The 26,079-nt window shown below is 42.7% G+C and overlaps 2 protein-coding genes and 1 pseudogene across 6 annotated transcripts in view; 2 read left to right on the forward strand and 1 right to left on the reverse strand.

The window, feature by feature from the left end:
* Positions 1–13,617, reverse strand: part of pikfyve (phosphoinositide kinase, FYVE finger containing) — a 44,871-nt gene extending 31,254 nt beyond the window's left edge. For 2 of the 5 annotated variants that reach the window (XM_063214112.1, XM_063214111.1), the window contains exons 1-6: positions 12,639–12,874; positions 10,761–10,957; positions 7,345–7,512; positions 4,908–5,017; positions 3,857–4,028; positions 1,739–1,946 (exon numbers count right to left, since the gene is read on the reverse strand). In XM_063214112.1, the coding sequence (XP_063070182.1) occupies positions 1,739–1,946; positions 3,857–4,028; positions 4,908–5,017; positions 7,345–7,512; positions 10,761–10,957; positions 12,639–12,682 (899 nt within the window). In that variant the 5' untranslated portion in view covers positions 12,683–12,874. Of the gene's footprint in view, positions 1–1,738; positions 1,947–3,856; positions 4,029–4,907; positions 5,018–7,344; positions 7,513–10,760; positions 10,958–12,638; positions 12,877–13,452 lie in introns of those variants that run through there. The other 3 variants (XM_063214110.1, XM_063214108.1, XM_063214109.1) reach the window with 3 other exon arrangements.
* Positions 13,618–14,779: 1,162 nt separating this feature from the next.
* Positions 14,780–20,000, forward strand: LOC134461318 (uncharacterized protein C2orf80-like). Its single transcript, XM_063214150.1, has 9 exons — positions 14,780–14,912; positions 15,330–15,418; positions 15,712–15,793; positions 16,090–16,172; positions 16,372–16,450; positions 16,835–16,912; positions 17,038–17,125; positions 17,839–17,933; positions 18,887–20,000. Exons 2-9 carry the CDS (start codon positions 15,378–15,380, stop codon positions 18,953–18,955), a joined length of 615 nt encoding a protein of 204 aa, XP_063070220.1. The 5' UTR covers positions 14,780–14,912; positions 15,330–15,377; the 3' UTR covers positions 18,956–20,000.
* A 908-nt stretch (positions 20,001–20,908) lies between these two features.
* On the forward strand, positions 20,909–25,416 carry LOC134460586 (beta-crystallin B1-like; annotated as a pseudogene).
* Positions 25,417–26,079: the final 663 nt, after the last annotated feature.

Genomic DNA, 26,079 nt, shown 5'->3' on the forward strand with positions numbered 1-26,079 from the left:
GGAAGTCTGCTTTACCACAGGCAAATAAATACACAGACTATACTATATATGAGAATTTCCAGAGAAATGAGAAGTACATTGAGGAACAGTCAAGTATCAGAGCTTTGAGGAAAGCACCTTTGACACAAATCCAAGCACATCAAACAAATGCTGGTGATCTATATTTTCATGTCATCTAAAGTGTACTCTTAATTTAAACAGCAGATGTGAAAAAAGCTGTGGATTCAAGGGTATGACGTAGAAAGAAAAAGGTTCACTACCTCTTTTTCCTTTACATCTCTATGCAACTTTGGTCCTGCTCTCAGAACAAGAATGAGGAGGATGTGTTGGCTTTTTATGGGGTTTTTTATGCCTTTAATGTAGATAGGACAGCACAGAAATTACACGAAGTGGGAGAGAGATGGAGTAGGGTCGGTAAATGACCCAGGCCTGCCTTGAACCCGGGTCGCCCGCACATGGCACGCTGTGCCACAGCACCCCCGGATGTGCGGGTTTCAACCCTTTCATGTAGAGCCTCAATTGTAAGCGTATGAAGTATTACCAAAATAGTAATTAACATGTATGTTACTTCAAATTCTCAATAAAGTAATAACAATATTGTTATGATGCAGTTGAGGGTTTTTCCCCCAGCAAACAGTGACTGAGATTACCGGTCGGCCTATCTGCACAAAAAGGCTGCCTAGTCTCTCTAACTCTACTGTATGACGTGTGGTGTGTCAGAAAGCAAGTGTGGCTGAGTCTGGTGCTTAGCGAGGAAGAGGTGTGTGTGTGTGTGTGTGTGTGTGTGTGTGTGTGTGTGTGTGTGTGTGTGTGTGTGTGTGTGTGTGTGTGTGTGTGTCTGTCTGTGTGTCTGTCTGTGTGTCTGTCTGTGTGTCTGTCTGTGTGTCATGAGGTCTGGGGCCTAAAGGAAGTGAGCAAACGCCACATCTACCAGAAGTGACAAACTGAAGAAGAAGAAGAGGGAGTGACTGAGTCATTTGACACTCTGACAGACTGGCACACTTAAAGGACAGCTTTCTGTACTCTATGACATAAAGGGGATATACAAAAATACTTTTCATTGGACATGCTGACACACAATAAAAAAAAACCCAAATAAAAGAAAACGATCCATCCATGAACCTGCTTGTCTGGTTTAACCCAGAAATGCAGTAAACTAGACAAACCTGGCTCGTCAGGCTAACCCCCTGGCTTCTTGGCATTACATTACACTAAGCTGACACTTTCATCCAAAGTGACTTAGTTATTTATTTTTGGTTATAGCCTCTGGGGCTATGTGGGGTTCAGTGTCTTGCTGTAGGGGCACTTCAGCTATGGATGAAGGTGTAGGGAGAGGCAAGAGTGGGATTCAAACCTGCAACTCTCTGATCTTAAGGCCACCTTCTTAACCATTAGGCCATGGCTACCACCTTATACGAAGTAATAGTTAAGTAAATAAATAAATACATACATGGGTCAGTGACATTTCAGCAGTAACACACATCATGGTGGCGCAACGACAGCCAACGCCACTATTGCATGGATTTTTTCTGGTTTGTTTGTTTTTAGTGCACTATTAATGAAAAAACTTCATTGCAGCATATCCACCAATTACTAACTAATTTATGGCCATTAGATGCCGTTGTGCCACCTGACGTCTGAGCACAAAATAAAAACGTCTTTGGCCCACATACTTGAATACATACATACATAAATAGGTAGACAGTAGATATTTTTTTGATTGAGTACTGTTGGTTACCTCTGCCAGGTGGTGTCCTCCTCCAGGAAGATGTTCCTGCTGGCCTTGCGGCCCCCCACGGGCGTGCGCGGCTCGCTGGGCTCCAGCACGCACACGGAGCAGGGCGAGTCTGACAGCGCGCTCAGGTCCTCACCGATGGAGCCCGAGTCAGCCGAGTGGGCGTAGCTCAGGGCGATCTTACGGCAGTACGTGCAAGCACGCAGGTCACCTGTACACACACACATACACACATGACAACACAAACACACACACACAGGACGCACACACGATGTGTGCGCACAGAACACACACAGAAACAAAACATGCAAGACAAACACACACAAATCAGAGAAAACAGAAAAAGACAACGTTAGAATAGCAAAATAAAAAATAAAAAAAAATATTATTTCATCTTAGAGCAAAGAAGAAAACATGACACACAAGGCAAGTGGCAGAGACCAACAGGCAGCCAAAGGCTGTGATTCTCTTGTGAGGTCACTTTAGGCATTAGCTGTTAATCAGTAGCTCGGGAGGGATACCACACGGCACACTCGGAGACATCACAACCACATGCTTATTCTGGCACAGGAAGCTGTTCCTCCTGTCCCACACTGAACTGTCCCTTGACTGACATGCAATGAATGAATGAATGAATGAATGAATGAATGAATGAATGAATGAATGAATGAATGAATGAATGAATGAATGAATCCTTTCATCTGTCAGTAATGGAGTTATGGAGTTTTGTCAACATGAGATAACTTCAGTCAGTTATAGAGAGTGTTACCATGAGCTGTATTACAACAACAGAAAGACCTCAGGTTCCTCTCTTTGTGCGTATCATGAGGGGGGACATTTGAACAGCAGGTTGAGCATGAGAAACTCGATCCTCAGCTGAGGCAATCCCACCACACGCGGTCAGCCTGCACTCAACACTCCACTCCACACCACACCAGCACCACGTCGGTTAAGCAACGCTGTTTGGTTTCATCAGAACAAGCAGTGACGTCAACCACCTCCACATTTCCCAAGCTCGACACTTACCGTGCTGCGTCTCACACACAAAACACACAACCACACGCCATGCAAAGGTTGTCCTTACTTCTCATTTCTTACTGTCTCTCAGTAGGCCATAGGGAAGAGGATGTGTGAGGAGATGCAAAGACGTCTGGTGATTGTCAGAGCACCTGCCTGCTCTTTATCACACACTATATATACTCCCCCCACCCCAATTCCTTAAAAAAACTACCCTGAAGTTGGATGGAATGGAAAGTGTTTTTGTGCGTCATCCAGCATCAGGATAGGCAACAGGGGGGGTCGAAGGTCGAGGGTCAAACTGATGGGAGATGTGGCAACAGGGGAAGCAGGGGTTGCAGCAGCAGTGACGTAAAAATAACAAGACCCTCAAAGAACTTATGTAGGTTCTTCAGTTTCACACTGCGGAGAACTATAAATGTTCCCCTTCTATAGCAGGTGATCTGCGATGATTCTTGCCACCATTTGGGAGAATGAAGGCACAAATCCTAAGAAAACGTTTGGGTTATCCCACAGTGACAAACTGAAGAACCTCCAGGAGGATCGTATTATTTTTCACTGTGTAGCCTCTCTGGACCTGCACACCCTGGACCCTGATCAGAGGTGTCCATTCCAGATTCAGAAAGTAAAAATCCTGCCACAAATATGGGGTGTATTTCTTGAAAGCTTAGTTTCTAGCCAGTTAGCAACTTGGGTAGTTGCCGATGGGATTGCAAACAACAAAGTAGCTCACATAGTTTGCAACTATGGTTTCGCGAAATGCACCCATGATCCACCCAGCTCTGAGTCCACTGATCATAATAGGGAGCCAAAGCCATGCCCCTTTGCCCCTTCTAAAGGACCTAAGATCCACAAGACAATAAATGGGAGTCCAGAAAGGGTATCTTCCTTGACTACCATTTGTTTCTTGGATATTAGGTCCCATGGAGGGGTGGGACCAGGCCAGATACTCAACTCGGTGAAATCACCTCTGTTGAAAGGAAACTGTGACAGGTTATTATTATTATATATCTTTTTAATGGCTTCACCATTGCAGGTTTTTGACACCTCTGGGCCCCCTTGGACTGTTCTAGCCACATCTCCCCCATGCGAGCAAGCACTCACCCGTGTATCCCATGAACTTGCCGGGGATTTCCTGGTTGCAGCAGCGGCTGCAGAAGATCTGTCCGCACAGGCGGCAGTGGTGGCGGCGCCGGAACGTGGTGAACTTCTCGTTGCAGTCGTAGCACTCCTTGCACTGGCTGTCCGGCATCCAGTACTGCTTCAGGTCACTGTCCTGCAGTCGGCAAAAACACACAGTGAAGGACGCAAGGACGCACGCACATTACATTACATTTAGCAGATAGTTTTGAGTGTGGGGGAAATACAGGCACACAGGCATAACAAAGTTACAGCAGATGGGTAGGGTTACATTTTGCTATGAGGGGAAAGTATCTAATCTTTCACAATCTTCTTCAGTTCTTCAGTTGAGAGAGGCGACCCCTCTTAAAAGAGATGACGCAAGCCACAGAAGCAGCCCTCTCAGACAAATTACTTAACTGCAGTCACATGTGTTTCAATAGCACTGGATGTAAGATCCTGCTTTGCCAGACACATACACAAGAGAACTCATCATGACAAGTGAATTTGCTGCTTAGCTGTGCTAGACCCACATTGAATCTAGTTGAGGAAGGCAATGAAGGCATTTGCTGATGACGTGGGTCTAGTGCAGCAATGCTTGTGAATTTGTTCATGTTCCAACATAATTTGGATAGTACGAGAGCTGGGGCTCACTATTTACGAGGACAATTATTTTTATTTTTTTAAATCCAGAAAATCAAGACAGACAAATCTCCTAATTTTCCTCCAACAAATACAGACTTCTAGTCTTTGATTCCAAAACCCATCTAAAGTTAAAATGGTTGATCATCCACAGTTAATCTTAATGATTCCTAGACCAGGACAAGCAGTTGATACAGTATGTTTGAGTGGATAAACAGGAGTAAAGATAAGATTGTTAGCTAGCATAATAATGTGAAACTGATTAACAGGCTTGTGTGTGTGTGTGTGTGTGTGTGTGTGTGTGTGTGTGTGTGTGTGTGTGTGTGTGTGTGTGTGTGTGTGTGTGTGTGTGTGTGTGTGTGTGTGTGTGTGTGTGTGTGCGTGCGTGCGTTACCTGGCTCTTTCCCTCCATGATCTCTTTCAGTCTCTTGAGTGCTGTGCGGAGCTGCACGGCCGTGCGTGGATCATGGGTGCCCAAGGTAGCTTCTGATTTACGTCGTCCTTCTGTATGCCCAGTGCCACGCACACACACACACACACACACACACACACACACACACACACAGGGAGGAAGAGAGAGCGGGGGAGCAGGAAATAATGGGAAGGAAAGGTACAGAGGAGGAGGAGAGTGAGAGTGAGGGAGTGTGAAAATGGTAGAGAGAGGCAGGGAGGGGAGTGAGTAGGAAGAGAGGAGGAAAGCAAAGGGTAGGGAAGATGGACAGCAAAAGACAGAGGGGGGCACACGCGCACACGCACACGCACACACCACAAGTTTTTACAAGCATAGACATTAGACCCATCATCCTGCCTTCCTCAAAAGGGCAGTCACAGCAATCCATGCAGGAGGTCAGTCTACATTGGTCTCCCTAAAAACCAAATAAGCACTGCACCCAATCAAGGCAAGCACTGCAGTGTAGGGAGCCAGTCACCATTCACAGTCCTAAAGCCAGTTTCTCTAGTTGCTCAAGCCAGCTAAAGAGAAGTGGTGTTGTGAGGAATTACCATGAAGTACGGAAGCTTAGAGAGGCCATTAATAATCTCTTTTTTGTGTGACCTTGTTACCCTGAGATAACGACATGATCAATTCAAGATTACGAACGGCCTCTTTCGGCTGGCTTCTGCAATGAAGTACTCAGAGAGTGCTGCTAAGATGAGCTTTTTCTTGGGAATAAACGGCATGCCTGATGCTATGGTTTTATAGCACAGTGAGATCAATGAAATGCTGTGATGAATGAACAATGGGCAGGCAGAGAGGATAATAATTCAACGATGAATAGCATGACCATCAAACTGTGTCGGGAAAAAAATGTTTTGCCATTCCATGTTGGAGGGACACATGCACAGAGATGTGAACAGACTTGTGTATACACAAACAAACTTCACTCTGCATTCAGGTTATGGCACCCAAAACGCACGCACATACAGTAAATACAAACACGGCAAAAAAACACTAGGATACAAAGGTTGTTAGAGACATGTCTCGAGGGCTCTCTGTAATGCAACCCCAACATACACACAGACATACAGTACAGTGGCCCATGATTAAAATGATGGACGCTCACCTTCCCAGTCCACTGGCACAAACAAAACAAACAAACACACAAACAAAACAAGGAAAGCAAATGAACGCCAACTTTGAATACATGAGACAATGATTGCTCATTAGAAGAGCTTCCTTCAGAGGCGTAGCCATGCTATTTTTTTTCAACTTCTTGAAAAAGACAATCCCCCCCCTGGTAATTCCAGCTACGCAAACACCATGACAATACCACAAGACTGTGATTACACAAGTATTTAGAAAGGACACAATTATTAAGAAAGGACAGCACAGAGACTGTGACTACACAAGTACTTAGAAATTATACAAGTATTTAGAAATGACAGCACAGGCAACCCATGGCAGCACAGGCCAATCAAACAGCGTACTATAACAGTGCCTCTGTGTGGGTCTGTGACGCACTGATGCTCACCCTGCAGCAGCTTATTCCATATATCCAAGTAGCTTTCCATGGCTGCAGAAATGGCCCATCCTGTATCCTGGGTGTGTCTGTCTGTCTGTCTCTCTGTCTCTCTGTCTGTCTCTCTGTCTGTCTCTCTGTCTGTCTCTATGTCTGTCTCTATGTCTGTCTCTATGTCTGTCTCTATGTCTGTCTCTATGTCTCTGTCTCTATGTCTCTGTCTCTATGTCTCTGTCTCTATGTCTCTGTCTCTATGTCTCTGTCTCTATGTCTCTGTCTGTCTCTCTGTCTTTCGTCTAGTCTAGAGGTTGCTGTATGGAGGCCCCTTCACTGCATCTCACGTGTGTTCTCTTGTGTTCTCTCCTGTCTGCTCTCAACCTGAGCTGTTGCACTGCTGCACAAGCTCATCTAGGTGAGTGCTTGCGACAAAGCACAGATGATTAAAGACACAACGTCATTGGCTGCTTGTCTGGTCACGCAGTGTATGGATTGGGGTTTTTTCCGTCACCCTACTTTATCTGCTTTATCACCATGTGAGACAGTCATCGACAATGTTTGCAAGAAGTTGAAGAGTTCAAGGGGGTCTGGGCTGATTTGCTACACACTGAGGCCTGAAATGAGGGGATCTGTGGGATGATGAATCATTCCAAGCCGTCCACATAGCTTATAGACTTGCTGGCTCCTAGTGTATACAACACTGGAATGCAAAGAATTAGACAGACAAGAACTATGTGGTCCACATGGTCAAGAGTCATACTGTGATTCACAAGGTTAAGCATGAACTATATATGTTTGTGATGGTGGTGGGGTGTGGTGTGTGTGTGTGTGTGTGTGGTGTGTGTGTGTGTGTGTGTGTGTGTGTGTGTGTCCTACCTGAGGCGCTGGAGGGGCGTCGCAGCAGTTCGGGGTGCGGTTTTCGGAGGGATCCAATGGAGCCGCTGTGGGGGGAGTGTGTGGGGCTCGTCCACTTCCGCCGCTCCCCCTGCGGAGATGGGCTCGCTGAACCAGACTTCTCCGACGCTGCAGATGACCTCCCATCCTCTTAACAGTGAACAAGGCGGTGTTAATTCAACACTTAGAGAGTAGTCTGGGATCAAATACACTCTAGAAGATGTTAAATTGACCTGTTTAATTCACACTGCATTAGTATAGTAGAGTAAATGATTAATCCCAAAGAGAATTTAAGATGTCAAGCAGACTACACATATATATACAAAAGTACTTTTTTCAGTGTGAATTCATCAATTACTTATAGAATAGGGCCAGCACAATGAGCGTTAAATTTGACTTCCTAGGTGTTAAATTAAGACTCCGAAATGTACTGTGCACCAAACAGAAAGTAGAAAGTTTAACGACTATCAAAGTCAAAATGAAAGTCAATTTTACTATCCCCAAGTGGTCAAGTGGTTTTTATTATCCACTACTGGTCAAGGTGCTATAGGCAGGTATTAACAAGACTTAAGAAAGTGAATTTCATTACTGTGGGCATAAAACACCCATCAGCTAAGCACATTATGTACTGTATGTAAATTTGTGAATAATCATGTCTTAAAATGTTGTTTTGTCTATAAAAGAAACACTCATGCTGCTTCTTGTTGTCGTGTACCCTACAACATGCATGTCATACTTCAGTTGTAAAAAAGTGGCAGCTATTGTGTAAAGCGAGGAGCAGAAGTCATTCTCAGCTGATTTGCTGGGCGGGCCGCTTTATTGCCAGCCTGACTCGGGGGATAAAGGGAAAGCACAGCCAGTGCTCCAGCATGATCAGACATGGGACGGCAGACGGACCAATGGGATTCAAGCCAGCCGAGTCATGTGACCCAGACACTGGCTACAGTATCACAAGCATAGGGCACAAGGTCTCTCCTTCATCACATGATTCCATAGCACTCTTGGCTGCCTCCCAGAACTCACATCCGGAAGCTCTCACAACACTCATCAAAACAGAGAGAGAGAAAAAAAATCCTATCAGAAACCTGCAGCAAGCAAGCTGGTGGCCATATTTATTCACTTTCACTGAGGAATGTTCAATGAACTCTAAGTTACTCTTAAGTCAGACCAAAAGCCAGGGGAACCTACCAGCTTATATCTGTGCAATGTAAAGCAATGCCACATGAAGCCAACATACAAAACGCACCCTGTGAACTGAAGTGTCAACAAATGAGCAGAAAATCTCATTCTGGATGTACTGGAGGCCTATTCACGAACAAGGTCAGGAATATGGCCAAAAGTAGATCAAACAGACAAGCAGTTAGCGAGTGAATTTCACATGACTCTGCATCCAAACAGAGCTCCGTTGAATATGGATTAAGTAAGAAGCAACAAATGTTTCTTTTTTTCAGTGCATCAGCAAAGAATTCTTAGTGTTCACTGCTCACCATAACAGAATTCTGTGTATGTGTGTATACCGGTATTTATTTTACCACAGATCACTTTTTATTTTATTTGCTCTCCTAGCCGATGTTTGTTAAGAATACATTCATCAATCATGCCAAACATTTGAAGCATATCTTTCCAAACACACGAACACTCACAAACCAACGCAGCCTCACACTTACATTAGCACCATCATACTAACACGCTTTAGCGAAGGGGAGTTGAGTTGCACCGATGGGACTCAAACCTGCTGGGCTAGCAGACTGGGGTTCTGACCAGAGGTGTAAATAAAATTCTAAATGTATCGATGCACCGATGTATCGCTGCCCCCTGTGCAACGCCCTAGCTCCATACATAATAGAAGTGGAAAAGCAATTGAATCGAATCATATCGTATCGTGGGAAATTCTCAAATATCGTAAATAATCGAATCCCTGCTTTAAGAAATCGATACCGTATCGTATTGTCAGGGAGGCTGTGATTTACAACCCTAGTTCTGACCACTACACCAAAGAGCCAGACCCATTGGCATGACAGTGAGAGTGCACCCACAACCCTGACGATGGCCACTCCATCACACACTCCCATCCCCACTCACCCTTGCTGAAGCAGAAGAGGCTGACAAAGGATCTCCCATCCCCACTCACCCTAACACTTTCACTAACACTCAATCACCCCCGTCTCCCTCTCACATCTGCTGAGGCAGAGAAGGCTGACAAAGGATCTCCCATCCTCCCTCATCCTAAACCATCTCTGTTTTCAGCAACACAGTCTCACTAACACCCACACTAACACAGTCACTAACACTCTGACTAACATTCAACCATCTCTGCTCTTAGTAACACTCTCAACAACAACCCTGTGCCCACTCAGCCTTGCTGAAGCAGACAAGGTTGACAATGTATTCATCCTCCATCGCCACTCACCCTCAACCATCTCTGTTCTTAGAAAACCTCTCACTAACACTCAACACCCTCACCAACACTCAACCCTCTCTGCTGTTAGTAACAGCAAAAAACTCTGCTCAGAGTAACATAGTAACACTCTCACCAACACCCGTGTTCACATTCACCCTTGCTGAAGCAAAAAAAAAGCAGTTGAAGGAACTCCCTTGTCCACTCACCTTGAACCATCTCTGCTCTTAGTAAAAGCCTCACTAACACTCTCACCAACACACAACACACTCACTGAAAGTCAACCACCTCTTAGTAACACCCTCACTAACACAGTCACTAACACCCACAATTACACTCAATCATCTCTGTGCTTAGTAACAGCTCAATAACTATGCACAGTTACTGTTACTGACAGCTGGGCAGTCATGGGTAAGCAGTTAGGGTGTGAGGTACCCTGAGCACAGTACCGTCCTGCCGCCCTGCTCCCTTTCGGGCGCCATTAGGGGCTGCCCCCTTTGCACGGGTGAGGCATGGAATGCAATTTCGTTGTGTGCAGTGTTCACTAGTGTGCTGTGGAGTGCGGTGTCACAATGACATTGGCCCAATTTGACTCCAATTTGGGAGTTGGAGTTTCCCAGTTGGGCCTTCACTTCACTGTAAATAACACTCTCACCAACACCCGTGTTCCCAAGCAAAAAAGGCTGACGAAGGATTTCTCAAGCCCACTCACCCTCAACCATCTCTGCTCTTAGTAAAACCCACACGAACACCCTTATCAACTTTGCTCTCTTAATAAAACCCTAACTAACACTCTCACAAACACTCAACACCCTCACTGACACTCCATCTCAGATCTTAGTAAAACCCTCACAAACACAACTTTACTAACACAGTCACTAACACTCAAACCTCTCCTCTCTTAGTAATACTCTCACTAACACTCACTAACAGTCACTAACACCTACAATAACACCCGACAACCATCTCTGCTCTCACCAACACCCATGTCCCCACTCACCCTTGCTGAAGCGGAAGAGGCTGACAAAGGAGCTGTAGGCCGAGCGCAGTGGCGGCTCCTCCGTCTCGGGGCTGAGGGGCTTGAAGTGGGTGAGGTGGGACGGGCTGGTGGGCACGGGGGAGGGCGGAGGCTCTGGCACCCAGTCCAGGGTGGAGGACGAGGAGAACGATTTGTCATCAGCAGCCATCTCACTGCTCCTGGTGGAGGGGATGGGATGGGATGGGATGAGAGAAGAGAACGGTGATGAGCACAGGGGAAGAATATGAACTAGGACTGGACTCAATGTAAAAGAAATACAATTGCTATTAAAAAAAATTGAGTTTTGCTGCCAAATGACAAAAGAGACATTTTCGGACTTTTGCCTTTTATTATTGGAAATGCCTGTTCAGACGTCCTGTCATCTGCGTATGTGCGAATTCTTGCCCTTCAAATATTTTGAGAACATACCGTTCAACCCCCTATAAAACGCATTTTCCAATGCAATGCAATGCAATGCAATGCCCAATACAAAAACGCCAATATTCCAAAATGCACATCATTTTGCAACAACGCTCTTCATATTTTCTCTTAACATACAATGTAGGCAAATGGGAGAACAACATAAGCTTATGAGTTTTAAGAGAACTGCCTTTGACTTAATAATGAAATAAGGAATGCAAGCAATGCTGCAGATTTTTGTGTTGTTTACGATCAGATTTAATTTAATTCGTTCTGCGTTCTGGCCAGGCGGTGGAATGTGCACGAATTTACTCCTTTGAACACAGCTCATGAGCACAGAAAAAGCATCTAAACTAGGACTGTGCAAAAAAAAAAAAAACAATTAAAAAACCCCAATAAAAACGAAAACAAATGTTTAAAAATCTCTCGCTGTAACATTCAATATTATATTTCATCATGTTTATTTTTATTCTGATGCCGACAATTTGAGGGAAGACAAATTCTAAGCTGTACTTCAATAGAGGCACCAACATCTTGTCTTTAACTGCCTCTATTCAGTTCAGTTTGGCCATAACCAAACTATTGCCAACACACACACAGACACACTGAAGATCAAACACTTCTTCAAAAGATGTTGGACTTGATATTGTCGGTGATAACAAATGTAAATCCGCTAGAACTAAGTGGATTGGTACAATCCAAAAATGTGCGTCTCTTGCCTTCTAAATGTGTGGTTCGGCATGGCTTACAGGTTACATCAAGTAATCCGTTTAATTCGAAGGTAAAGTTGTGCCTTGTGTTGATCTTGTGTTGTGTGTGTGTCTGTGGGTGTACTTAAAGTGGGATGCTGTGTGGTCTATAGAGGCAAGCCCTCAGCATGTGGATTTCATGCATGAACTTAAGCCTCCAAGGTATGCATATGCTTTCAAGAGAGGCACATGACCATCCACTTTCGCTCTTGCCAAAACTGTCACGCCGATTGTGTTTGGTTGGCTACATGTGGCAAAAGCCGACTTTCACATTTGGAAGATATAAGATTTAAAATGTGTGCACACTCACTCACTCAAGCTTATATCAATAAGCTTAAACTTTAGACTTTTGAATAGCAAGAAAAAGTTTTCATCCTGTATGCGGATAAAACAGTTTGTGTCAGCAATCCTTGCATATAGGCTACATACAGGAAAGAATTTCACTTAGTCAAAAGAGGAAGCAACACCAGAAAACCCAATGTTTTAGAAAGAACAGATCATGAAATATATCATCAGACTCCGCATTGGTTGCCAACAAAACAGCAAAACACAGTGTGTCCTGTAGGCTAAGCCTTTCAATTTCAAATGCCATATAGCCAACAAGTCACTCAATAGGTCAACAGACCAGCCAACAATACAGGGGAGATAAACAAAGTACACAACACATTGTTGACATCACTGCTTCACTTACTGTTTGATGAATCCAACTGTATCCTTTTGGATGAAACACGTCATTGTGCCATTACAAATTATAAACAATTATATCTGTCAAGACAGCCGGTAGAGAACAGCAGGTGGCTGCCACAACTGTCCCGTCGCGCTCATAAAAATCCATGTGAACATGAAAAACTATAACCCTTTGTGATCTGTTCTTTTAAGAACCAGGTCATGTGATCAAAAGGAGAGGGTGACAGCAGCAGAAAGTGCCCACATCGTGTCGAAACACGCGGCCTTTTTTTCTGTCAGCAGCACTCCATCCACGTAAAGCCAGCAGTTCAGTTTGTTTGTTCAGTGTTTTGAACCATACATCTTTCACTTTGACCATAACTTGCGATGGTACGTGGCATAGTCACCACTGGGGAACGTGCTGTTCACAAAATATTATCGATGACTAAACAAATAAAATTCAATTTGTCTATAAGAATCCAATATGATGATCATAACGTTCACTTTCCATAATAAAAAGCATGCCGACTTTGAAAGGACACCCTTTTTTACTCTTGGGCGTATTAATGGTTGGCTATCGTTTGCTAGCCAAGGATTCAGCGCTAAATCTGACCAGACAGACATTGTTGAGTAGCAAAACAGTTTAAAGTAGATCCTCGTGTGGGAAAATGTGAAAGACTAGCAATGAAGTGATCAGACTACATTAACAACCCAGAATGGTTTGCAAACCCGAACAAGTGCTGGCTAACACTTCCCGGTGATAACGAGCGGGCCTGCTAGCTTTGAACAAAATGTAAAGTGAGTCTGAATGCAGCATATCGCAACATCTGACACTTTACCTTGGTTGTCACTTTCCTCAGTGCCTTCGTATCATCTTGACACCAACGTAGTTAATCATTTCCGGAGAAATCAACAGCTTGGATTGACATCCATCATTTAATGTTTACCTAATGCTGTCTTACAGTGGAATCCTTCCTCTGAAGAACTATCCTTGCTAAATACGTTAGGCGTAACGTGTAGAACCAGAACTAATCGATTTTTGTTGTGATCACGAGACTAGGCAGACAAAGTAATCGAATTCAGAGTGCACAGTTCTGAAACTAGTGCAATACGTTCTGTTCTGTTTGTATGCCTATGTTTCTGTCACAGAGATAACTACGATGTTATTAATTGAGTATCTTAATTACAAGACAGGATGTAAAAGAAATCCGAGGTGAGAAACCAACCCTGTTCATTGGCTTTTGGCCAGTGGGAAAATAGGCTGTGCTGTGAAAGAACAGTTTAGGACATGGCTTGAGTGACTGACTGACTGACTGACTGACTGACTGACTGATTGATTGATTGATTGATTGATTGATTGATTGATTGATTGATTGATTGATTGATTTTGGTTAAACTTTTTGATAGGCCCTATCACCTAAATGGTGACCTGTTTTGAATGATGAATGATGGCCTGATTTTTTTGTTGTTGAAATTCCAGGTATGGCTACATGTTTGCATATAGCCTAAATTATTTAGGGGCCTATATAAATTAATTTTAGGTCTATAATTTACAATTTTTAAAAACATAAAAATTAATAAATATTCATGAAAATATAGGCCCTACATGGACATTTGTGAATGCAGCATGAATTTTGTAAATAAAATAGGTCAAATATTTCACAGTGCACATTTACATGTACCTTTAAGTGTACAAATAAACATGTTCCTAAGTTTAAATGTTAATACAATAGGCTATCTTACATCATGAAGACACATAGCCTACACAGGAAATTACATAGACCCTCATGCACTATGACAATGCCTCATTCTTTTGACCTATTCCTTTGTGCCCCAAAACATAGCCAGGTTTTTAGAATAATTCAAGATTAAAAAGATCATAATTGGACGTGAGAGATGATCGAAACCTATAGACTATTTTCAATGCATGTCATCACCAAAGAACCACAATTGGTCCATAGCTTTTTTTCTTTTCTCTTTTTTTCATTGTTTCTGCCAGTAGGCAATAACAACCTGTAATGAGGGAAGGATACCGTATAAGATCTTTTATTTGTCTAGGCTATTAAGAGCTTCTGAGCGTCAATGATACCTGGTACGGCTAAACCTCTTTGTCGATGTGATTGACAGGTGTTCCTCACTAAATAATTCAGGTGAGAGAGAGAGAAAGAGAGAGAGAGGTGAATACCTGAGACCACTGATATACTAGCACTCTGTTTACTTCCTGTCTCCTACGAAGAACACTAGCAGAAGTCTTCTGTTTAGGTATTTACACAGTCGTGCTTCTTTCAAGGAGTCTCAGGTGAGTCTTTTCCCCACTAACTGTTTTAGGTTAAAAGAGATTATGTATCTACTGTAGGTGTGTTTTTCCACCAATCTGGTCTGGTCTATACTTACCATGCCAGTATTAGCTTGGAAGTTTCTGCGTATGTAATGCTGAGACTCTATTATTACTGTTACTTTTGTCACAGATGAAAGCATTATTGTATGACACTCTTGTTTTTAGATTCCATGGATTATTGTCATGCCAAAATCTGTCTGATATCGCATGCACCTTCGCTAATACAGAACATGTGGCTGGCTCAGTAAAGCCAACACTATGTTACTGCTATGCCTTTTCTCATCCATTGCAGCATGCATGATCATCCCCGTCTCTACATAGACATCAATTTAGATATTAATAAAATGCATGATGTTTTCCTTCTTCATGTTATTTCAGAGAGTGAAGTTTAACACGTGTATCTGCTTCTGGTGGACAGATTGGCAAATGGAGACCAGAAAACTGAAAAGAGATGTTGAAGCATTACTGTGAGTTCCTCTCTGTACAGAGCTACAGTGTACATGTTGCTAGGTTTACGTTGACAAGTAAACAGTTTATGGGTCCTGAACTTGCAGGAACTCTTGTAAGCTCTTAATGATCTTCTTGAAAAAGCTGACAGGCATTGTGTGGCGTCCTTTTCCTTTAACAGCTTACTCTAAACTTTTAATGAACTGTTAAATATATGTACAATATTAATTATGTCTAACTGTTTAAATCACATTTGAGTAAATAGACTAAAATGTGTTTTAATTAACTGTTTTTTTTTAATGTTATTTAATAGTGGTGATTACATTGGCCAGCGACTAAGAGAAAATGGATTTGACCCCAAAGGGAAAGGAGCATCTACCATGTTGGATGACCTTGTAAGTTTTTTGTCATAGGGCTATCAACATTGTATTCCATGAAGAACCATGATTTACTCAAAAACCTATTTTGTGCTGCACATTTTGATTGTAAAGAAATGAATTGCTTGTCAACAAGGATGGATAAAAATCCAGTCAAGCCCAGATTTTTGGAAAGAGGGAGTGGATGCACAACGCTAGATACCAAACACCCAAGCATCTTCCCAATCCCATTGCGCAGTCATGATTGTCAGTCATGATAATTTATCTAGCCAGAAAATTCAGTTAACTGAAAACGATTTCTTGTTTGCTTTCAGGCCCATTATGATTTGGCTATTAGTGTCGCGCTGTGGTGGCTGAATAAGGAGGATGGCAAAGATCTCCTGGAAAATTTTATGATGTAAGTAATGTTTTTAAAGGATTTTTCAGCACAGGTCCTGTAGACATACATTCAGTACGAATCATCCTGTGATCGTACATACACACCAGCACAGCATATATTGTTCTTTGTAAATATAGTACATCAGGATATTTTTGATATGCATTTCATTTTCTTTAACATGTTTTGTGATTAAATTATGTTCCTGTAATGGACACAGAAGCCCTGGAGACATACAGTATCCCAACCACAAGGAGAGAGAAGCCATGATCCTCTCCTCCTTTGCTGGCCTGATCATGGTGAGCTTTTGAAATGAACTAATTCAAATATTTTAACTGAATTTAGGGCTGACTTTGTATTATTTTGTTTTGTTTTGTTTGTCAATCTGTCTGTCTGTATAATTGTGTGTTGGAAAAAAGCCATGAACATACAAAGCAGTTTAGAAATAGTCACAGTTTGTCTGCCTTGAGTTGATTATTTTCAGCGATTATTGGTCCATTGGTTTCATCAGAAAAATCTGAAAATTGACAACAATTCTAATGATGAAATTAAAAAGGGAAAGTGTGAACTACTGGCCAGAGGAGTGAATGCCTTTTTCATTTTGTTGACGAAAGGCAATGTGTCCTCAGTTACAGCAGCATTTCTCTTTGCTAAGATTGCTGTCCCGGTGGCTTGTGTTTCAGAACAGCCTGCCAGTAGAGGACATCTTGTCTCTGTACAGCTGCAAGCCGGTTGCTGCTTATCCTCAAAATCTAACGAAGGTAAACTGAGCCACACAGTTTAATGCCCTGAAAGTGATGCGGTGCCATTTCAGAGAAAGTCTTGTGTCTTGTCTTTTGTTTGGTTGCTAAGATAAATTACCTTCCCTCACTTAAATCTCTCCTAGAGTGCCATTGTTCACCCCTTCAGCTTGTCTTACCATCCATTTGCCATGCTCGGCTCCTATAAGGCAGTGGATCGGTCACGCAAACACAGTATGTCTGCCTTCTCTTCATGCCACTCTGAGAACACATACACATAATTCCTGAAGGGAAATACCGGAATAGTGTGGTCTGTAAACTGTACATTGTTGCCAGTTACACATAAAAAGGTTAATTGCCCTGCTGCCTTAAGTTTGTAAGTTAGCTCAACTTGAGGCTTATATTTGTGTACACTCAGAAAGCTAAGTCCCAAGTTAAGTTTACTTACAAACTTAAGGCGGCAGGGCAACTTACCTTTTTAAATTTAACTGACCCACAATGTTTTACAGTATAAACTTTACTGGTAATATGCATGTTATACACAAAGTAGTTTGTTGAAGTATATTGAAGAAGTTAATTTTTCTATGACCTGTAAATGAACAGGGAATAAAACTACATTAGATTTTTTCAAAAATTTAGAATACCTTCTAGAATATAGTTTAGAATACGGCCCATGTGGGCCCACTACTTAGCTGTGATAAATGAAATGTGCTAAATTCACTTCTTTATAAAGTACATCAGTTGAAGTTAGTAATGTGGGTGTACCTTGAAGGAGGTTTGTACCATAGCCTAGGCCTACCAGTATGAGAAAAGCACAGCAATGCTTTCACCAGGATAAATGGCACTCAGTTAAAAAGCAGGGTTTTTTAAAACTCTACGATAACAGATCTTTCAACCATCTTCTTGTGAAATTCAACTGAATTGGTAACCTGCTCTTTTATTCCAAGCTGAAAGGCTGAAACGTTGGAAGTCCATCCACTGCAAACCTGAGCAACCGCCAGCACTGCCATCACCTTCAAGCTCCTCTGAATCCTCTTTCTCAGTGAGTGATTCACCGCCTTCTAGTTTTACCCCATTTTGTGGGTTTCAGAACATTGAGAGAGAAATTTCATACCAAAAAGTACCAAGAAGTGGTGTGATGGAGGGACCATCATTAGGGTTGTGGGTGTGCTGGAGCCTGGCTCTTTGGTGTTACAGCAGGAGTGGGGAGCCGTTTTCATTTGAGGGCCCACTTCAAATTCAAATTCAAAGTACTATGAACACAAATCAGGATTTCCCCATGCATTTTCGGCCTATATATTGAAGACGGCCACCTTTTCAACAGACCCCACCTTCATTAGGTCACCTGAAAATATAGGTTAATTGAACAGCAAATTTAATTTCTAAGATTTCTTTACAAAACATGGCATGTACCAAATTCATTTTTTTCATCAACAGCAAAAATAACAAATAGATGTTAATTACCATGGCATGTACCATGTGAAACTGCATAACTTTAAAATTATATTAGAATGAGATAAGATGACCTCAAGGGCCATAGGTACCCCATCCCTGTGTTACAGTCAATGAGTGGATTCCAATATGCGGACTTCCATCCTCCCTTGCTCACTTGCCTGCTTGTGACCTCATGATTATGTCACTGACGACAGAAAATTAATTCAATACCTTGCAAAAGCACAAATCCAATGTTATTTCCTCATTTTCAATTGGGACGATGAATGAAGAACAGTCCCCCAAAAATTGTTGTGGCTAAGCTGACAGTAGGAAAGCTTTCGTGTTTTCTCCACGGAGGCGGGGCGTCAGCAAAACGCGAGGCCACAAGCACAAGTGGAGGACGGTGTCCTAGAGGCCCATTCATTTTTCTCATATGTGGTCAACCTGTTACAATGGCGACACCATGTGGCCAATTTGATGAACATTAGGTTGTCCTACTTAAAGACTAGGATGTGACTGAGTATGGCTGTCACTGAGTATGTGTTTGTGTTATGATTGCAGGACAGTGGGGATTCCTTAACTGAGAAGACAGAGAATTATGAGGGGTCCCAAGAATCTCTTCAGGACTGAAAATGGGAATATATACAGCTGCCGTTGGTACTTAACAGCAAAATAAGCAAAGGCGGAAACTCAAGATATGGAGCAAAACTAATCAATTTTCCAACAGGAAAAATAATGTTTCCAGATTTGTTTCAGACATTCATCTACTTTTAACAGGGTGAAAAGGCAGCAGGGTCTGAATTCCCTTAGCTCCTGGTGTGCTTTAACTGTTTTAATACAATTCTACTTACAATTAGGACTGAGACCTAATTACTTGGTATTGCTTTAAAGGCTGTTGATTTGTGCAATATTTTGCAGTGCCCATGTGGTGAAATTAGGATTTGTGAGGAAAGGCATGCTGTCCATCATCATAAAATATTCATACATATTGCATTACACTTAGCTGACCCTTTTATCCAAAGCGACTTACAGGGTACTGGCAGCAGTCCCTTGAGAAGTGTAGGGTTAGATACCTTGCCCAAGGGCACTTCAGCCATGAAAGAGATAAGGGTTTGATTTTAACCTGCAACCATCTGATCTTAAGACCATCTCCCTAACCATTGGGCCATGTCTGATACTGACAATTAATGGTTTGTCTGATGTATGTATCGGATGTTTTGACCCCAGTATGGCAGGGGGAAGCAAATTTGTTAATCAAAGGATGGCAGAGGAAGACTGGGTGTACGGAAGCTAGTCAGTTAGCATACTCATTCTGAAGGACATCCCTGCAATGTTATGCATATGCTTTGATTAGCACATATCAGTAGTATTATTTCCTCACAAATCGTTTATTTTTGCATGCATCACACTGCAAAACAGCAAAATGAAACCGGGTATGGTGCCTTTAGTGCATTTTCTACGCTTGTGTTCTACAGTGTGCTAACATCAAACATGAAGAGGATCTGTATCACATCTTAGACCTAGACATATTTTGTTTGTTTCACTTTCTGACCATACTTCTTAACATGTTTCATTCTTTTATTGTGTATTTATTGTAGGTTCTGGTGCAGCTGTAGCTTTTCACAAAGTGTCCTCAAAAGTGTTGAGCTCTTTAATAAATCTATGAAAAATGGTATTCCTTTAGATTGATTTGTTTATGACCAACTACCAGTTCTCCCTTTTAAAGCACATTCTTATGTATAATATATATAACACTGTGATCCCTCTGACCTTTGACATATAAAATGGCTGACACACACACACACACACACACACACACACACACACACACACACACACACACACACACACACACACACACACACACACACACACACACACACACACACCTTTCAGAGAGCAACCATTTTATTTGACAGCGAACGCTTTACAAAACAATGCGAAAGGTTGATGAGCCAAACATTTTGTGTGATAGACATTAATCCCATTTTTGGCAGGTACCTGGATGCTGTGGCCATCTGGTGACAGTTCTGAAAAAGATGGGCCGGGGGGTGGGTGTGAGTGGGGAGAGGTGTCAGCAATGTGCCCTGCCTGGCCTTTTTGGTCTGATGAATCAGGGCTTTTGAGCTCCGCGCACCAAACCGAGACTTTTGGCAGCACCACCAGGGCTCCAAATCCCGCTCATTACAATAACAAAGTTTGATTTGCAGAGCGTTGATTGAGCCGTATAAAACGGGGCCCACATGCCCCCTTTGGCGAGGGTGTATTCGCTTTCGCAGACAGTCACAACAGCAGGACACCATGAGCAAGGTAAGATCACCAAATGCAGCTTGTCTGACATTGGTGAGCTCAAGCCATCCTAATGGAACATCTGTGTCACTGCAGCAAGGACTTTTTAATGGATTGTTTCCTGTAAGCTTTATGGTGACTAATGCTGCATCACTGATTGATACTTTGACTGAAAGATAGTTTCAGTCTCAAGTTGCAGTAGTTTGTCCTGTTTTCATTTCAGAACTTGTACATACAGTATGTGTTTTACATCAAGCAAGTACTGTATGGCTGTATATCTCCCGGGCAGACTGACTTGAGGAGCGCAAAACACACAATATTAACAGCCCACATTCTCTCACCCCCTCCTGCATGGCTCAGATCACCTTCTACGAGGACCGCAACTTCCAGGGTCGCTCCTATGAGTGCGATGCCGACTGCCCTGACATGCACCCTCACTTCAGTCGCTGCAACTCCATCCGGGTGGAGAGTGGCTGCTGGGTCCTGTACGAGAGGCCAAACTACTCCGGATACCAGTACGTGCTGACCCGCGGGGAGTACCCAGAGTACCAGCACTGGATGGGCTACAACGACACCATCCGCTCCTGCCGGACCTTCTCCTATGTGAGTAGCCCGCCTATGAGATGGGGAGAGAAGGGGTTGAATATTATTGTTGTTGTTGTTGTTGTTGTTGTTGTTGTTGTTGTTACTACTACTACTACTACTACTAATAATAATAATATTTTCAAGATCATGCTAGGACACTAATAACACTCTAGGACACTTAAGTGCTACGCAATGTGCTATGCATGGCCTACAGATTAAACTTAGTAACTTTTACATACTTGTATACATTTTTACACATTGCTTATTTACTTACATAAGTATTACATTTATTCAGAAAATAATCATTGAGTACATTCCTGCACTAATTTTGGATATTTTTGTAGTATTCATAGTTTTATATTCAGTAGTACACTGCAGCAATGCCCCCCCCCCAACACACACACACACCCCACCTCCCAGTAGGCATTTAAATGGAACATGGCTTCTGTGTCAGTACTAGGGCTTTAAATTAGCACCAGCCAACCGTCCAAATGCTGGAAAAGACCAAGTTGCTAGCCACTTTGACCCATTAGTGAGTGTGCGTTTGGCTAGTATAATTAACATCTATTTGTTATTTTTGCTGTTGATGAAAAAAATGAATTTGGATCCCTGGTCAGTACCAAAGACAGTATAACCGTGTAAATGCGTCCTCTGTGTAGTCTATACAATATACTGGTCAGTGGGCACATTTATTGGTATTGGTTATTGGTAATGTCAGTGCGTTTCAAAACTATTAGATGGAGGCACATGTAACGGAGGCCAACCAGCAGAGTGTGGCATGGAACTTTAGTAAACCTCCCTCCCGAAGCCTCAATACATTGCGGTAGCGTTGGGCTATCGGACCGGCCCTTTAGCTCAGTGCGTTCGTACTGTGCCTCCCATTACTGAACCGATGTAGTTGACGAGGTGGCAAGTTTGCGTCCCTGAGGGGGACGAACTGTGCAGGAACATCTCTGTCACAGTGGTGCCGTTTTCCCGGGATGAGAGCGAGGTTAAGGGGTAGAGTGTAACGGAGGCCAACTAGCAGAGTGTGGCGTGGAACGTTAGTAAACTTTCTTCCCGAAGCCTCAATACAGTACAGTGTGGTAGCGTTGGGCTATTGGACCGGCCCTTTAGCTCAGCGAGCTCGTACTGTGCCTCCCAATGCCAAACTGATGTAGTTGACGGGGTGGCAGGTTCGCGTCCCCGAGGGGGACAAACTGCAGGAACATCTCCGTCACACACATAATATCTGGCATGTCATACAGTATATAGTACAGTACTGTACGTTCACTGTGATAAGCTTCTAAAGATGAAATGTTTTTTTTTCCTCCTCCTCACAGGCCAGCGGTGGCTCTTACCGCATGCGCATCTATGAGCGCCCCGAATTCCAGGGCCAAACCATGGAGTTCACCGACGACTGTGAGTCCGTCCAGGAGAGCTTCCGCAACCGCCACATCTTCTCCTGCAACGTCCTGGAAGGCTACTGGACCCTGCACGAGCACGCCAACTACCGCGGGCGCCAGTACTTCCTCAAGCCCGGCGAGTACCGCAAGTTTAACGACTGGGGCGCCACCTGTGCCAACTCTGGCTCCTTCAGAAGAATCACCAACTTTTAATTAATAATAAGGAGAATGCAGCCTCTGTTGTTTCTTTCTTTCTTTCCCTCAAATGCATCTCTTTGGCACTGGTTTGTCAATAAAGGAGAATGCATGACAATGCGTCGGTGAGCAATTTGTTAACACATTTTAATTACTCAGTTCCCGAAACTTTTCACGTTTCATGTAACACCTCTAATTGGTAATGGAATCTATTGAGTAAAAAACACTTGGTTAGCTAATGTTTGCAGAGTTATTTTGCAATATTCGCTTGTCCTAGTAGATTTTCTTTAATAAACAGATCTCTTTGGGACCCAAGACAACTTCTTTAGCTTGCCAATAGATGCCAGAAAAGAAATGCAGTAAGCATTCTCCACTCTGAAATCATATGGTGTCTTATGGATCTTGATGCTCAGATTCAGACAGACATTTTTCTTGCAACAGATCATGTAGGGTTCTTATTAATTTCAAATAACTTTTACACCAATTTAAAGTCAAATTGTGGTTTGTCAACTATCAATTCATAACATGAAAATCCATCGTTGTGTTTCAGGCCTATCACAAGGCTAATAGGATTTATGATTTTTAGCTAATATCGCTCGTCTATAACTCATCCACAAATGCAAATCATCAGACATTGTTTTACGTCTGTTAGCATTCTCCTCAAGATGGAACCACCCTGGAACTATGGAATCTAATATGGTAACAAATGAACTGACTACATGTTATGGTGCCTGAGGACTGGTTGACACTGCCACATGGCAGCACTAAAAAGAAAACTATACGTTGTTGACAGAGACCAGACCATGATTAGAAAAGGCTCCTTTCACAACCGGTTGAAATGCCGGCCAGGCTTCTGAAGTCCATTATCATCTGCACATACACAGTCTGTAGCTTCCAGTAAGAGCCAACTAGACCAAATAGAACATGCACAAAACACGCTCACATAGTGTTTCTACAATCAGTGGTACATACAGATGAAAATATCGAGTATAAAAAATATTATTTTCAACATTTGTGATTTGTGTTATATAACCGTGGTATATTTTGTTGAGTTGATGAGATAAAAATGAGAGTGATAATGCAGTAATTGTATATTTAAATAGCATGGACCTTTTTACTGTTTCACAAACAGCCACAAGGCATTGAGCAACCTCATGGGCTTTCCAGTGCCTTTCAGTGCTGCAGCTTTTGCTGGAAAGAATGATGCACCACTATTACACACACAGAGAGAGAGAGAGAGTGTGTGTGTGTTTGAGGGGAAAAGGCTTCATAGTTGTAAGACACCAATGATGTTTTTTTGCTGACTCTGGTTCCCAGTGATTTGAATGACAACACAACCTGTCATGCCATTTCAAGCAGGGATACGTATATAAACATAACCTCTCATTGACAACACCGCAAAGCCACACGAATCACCAAAATTCAAGAGCCATGGGCAAGGTTAGTCTCTCACAATGCACCCCCTACCCTCAATGCAATCAATGTAGCCTCATAATAATAATGATCACCACTGCAATACACCCCCTTGTTCTTCAAACATGTGCCCTTTTCTGTCTCTGTAGATTATCTTCTTTGAGGATCGAAACTTTGGCGGCCGCTCCTATGAGTGCATGGGAGACTGCTCCGACCTTCACACCTATCTCCAACACTGCCACTCCATCCGGGTGGAGAGTGGCTGCTGGATGATGTACGATCGCAACAACTTCATGGGCCACCAGTACTTCATGAGGAGGGGCGAGTACCCCGACTACATGCGCATGATGGGCATGAATGATTGTGCCAGGTCCTGTCGTATGATCCCCATGGTAAGCAAACATACCTCACATACGAGATCAGATACTAAACCCCAAGTACAAGCAAACATTTCCTATACCTTTTAATTTATAGCCAAATCTGCAGTCTAGCCCCTAAAGTAAGTTCATTTGTTTTCCTCAGCATCAAAGGCAACAGGAAGTTTGTGGTTGAAAGGGGCTACGAAATGGAGGTGGGATCAATTCTCTATCTCTGTTTTTTTTTTAGTTTAGCATTCCTTATTTTGCATTTATATTAACAAAAACAATGTTTTGACGACATTTGACAGACCATGGTAACATTCTGAGGCATGTTAAAACATTTTAAACGTCAAGAAATGTTTGTCATAAATTAAATGAAACAATGGGTTTGTAATGGAACATGGTAACGTACAAAAATGGTTATGTAGGCCTACATATTTTTAAAAAAATGTTATGCCAATAATTGTCTTTAACGAAACATAAATGATTTCAGCGTTATAATACATACTGTAACTGTTTTGACCTTGTAGAGTGACCTTGACTTTGACCTTGTGGGGTGACCTGGTCTTCCTCTCATTTCCCCCCTAAACAGCAGCAAGGCTCCTTCCGAATGCGCTTCTACGACCACGCCAACATGGCTGGACGCATGACGGAGCTGGCTGAGGACTGCCCCAACATGATGGAGCGCTTCCGCATGTCCGACATCCACTCCTGCAACGTCATGGCAGGCCACTGGCTCATGTACGAGCAACCACACTACGGGGGGCGCCAGTACTACCTGAGGCCCGGCGAGTACAAGAGATACGGAGACTGGGGCGGTATGACCCCTCGAGTCGGCTCGATCAGGCGCGTCATGGACCTATAAAAACAGAGCACGTGGGAAGTGTCTGCTGGACTGCCCTCATTCACGCACTGAATAAATTCATGTCGGTTTTCAGGTGTTTCCAGTTTTGTTCTTGCTACTTGCATGTGGAGGGCTCGATGTCTGGGTTTGATGGCTTGGAGAAGTTGCTTGATTATTTCTCCATGTTTGAAGAGCTGAATAAAAATATTGCTGAACTCACATTCATCTGGAGGGAGTGTGTTTTTTATCCTTTCATTTGTACATACTACATCATACGTTTGTCTCTTTGTAATACTTATTTTTAATTCTTGCTTGACAGTGATGGATAGAACCAAGCAGAACATTTGTTTTTTATTTGAAACATTTTAGTTTATAAAACAGAACATTTGTAGCTTAAAAGTGTGTTAAATTAGTCCATTGCAGATATACAATGGGCAATGACTTTCTCTAAAGAGGAATAGACTGCTTTTATCATACAATGTTTTGTAAAAAAAAGCACGATATTAAACCTATGATACATTATAAGAAGGTGGATTTATGATCAGTACATACAAATCATGTACATCAGTACATTCAAAAACAGTTTGCCCTTGTTTGTTAATTCCATGAAAGATGATGGATTTCATTGTTGTAGTTTGTTATGGAATGTTTTGATGAACACAAGCTTGAGTTTGTTACCTAATT

This window comes from Engraulis encrasicolus, chromosome 13 (genome assembly GCF_034702125.1).
Source record: "Engraulis encrasicolus isolate BLACKSEA-1 chromosome 13, IST_EnEncr_1.0, whole genome shotgun sequence".
Lineage (NCBI taxonomy): Eukaryota > Metazoa > Chordata > Actinopteri > Clupeiformes > Engraulidae > Engraulis > Engraulis encrasicolus.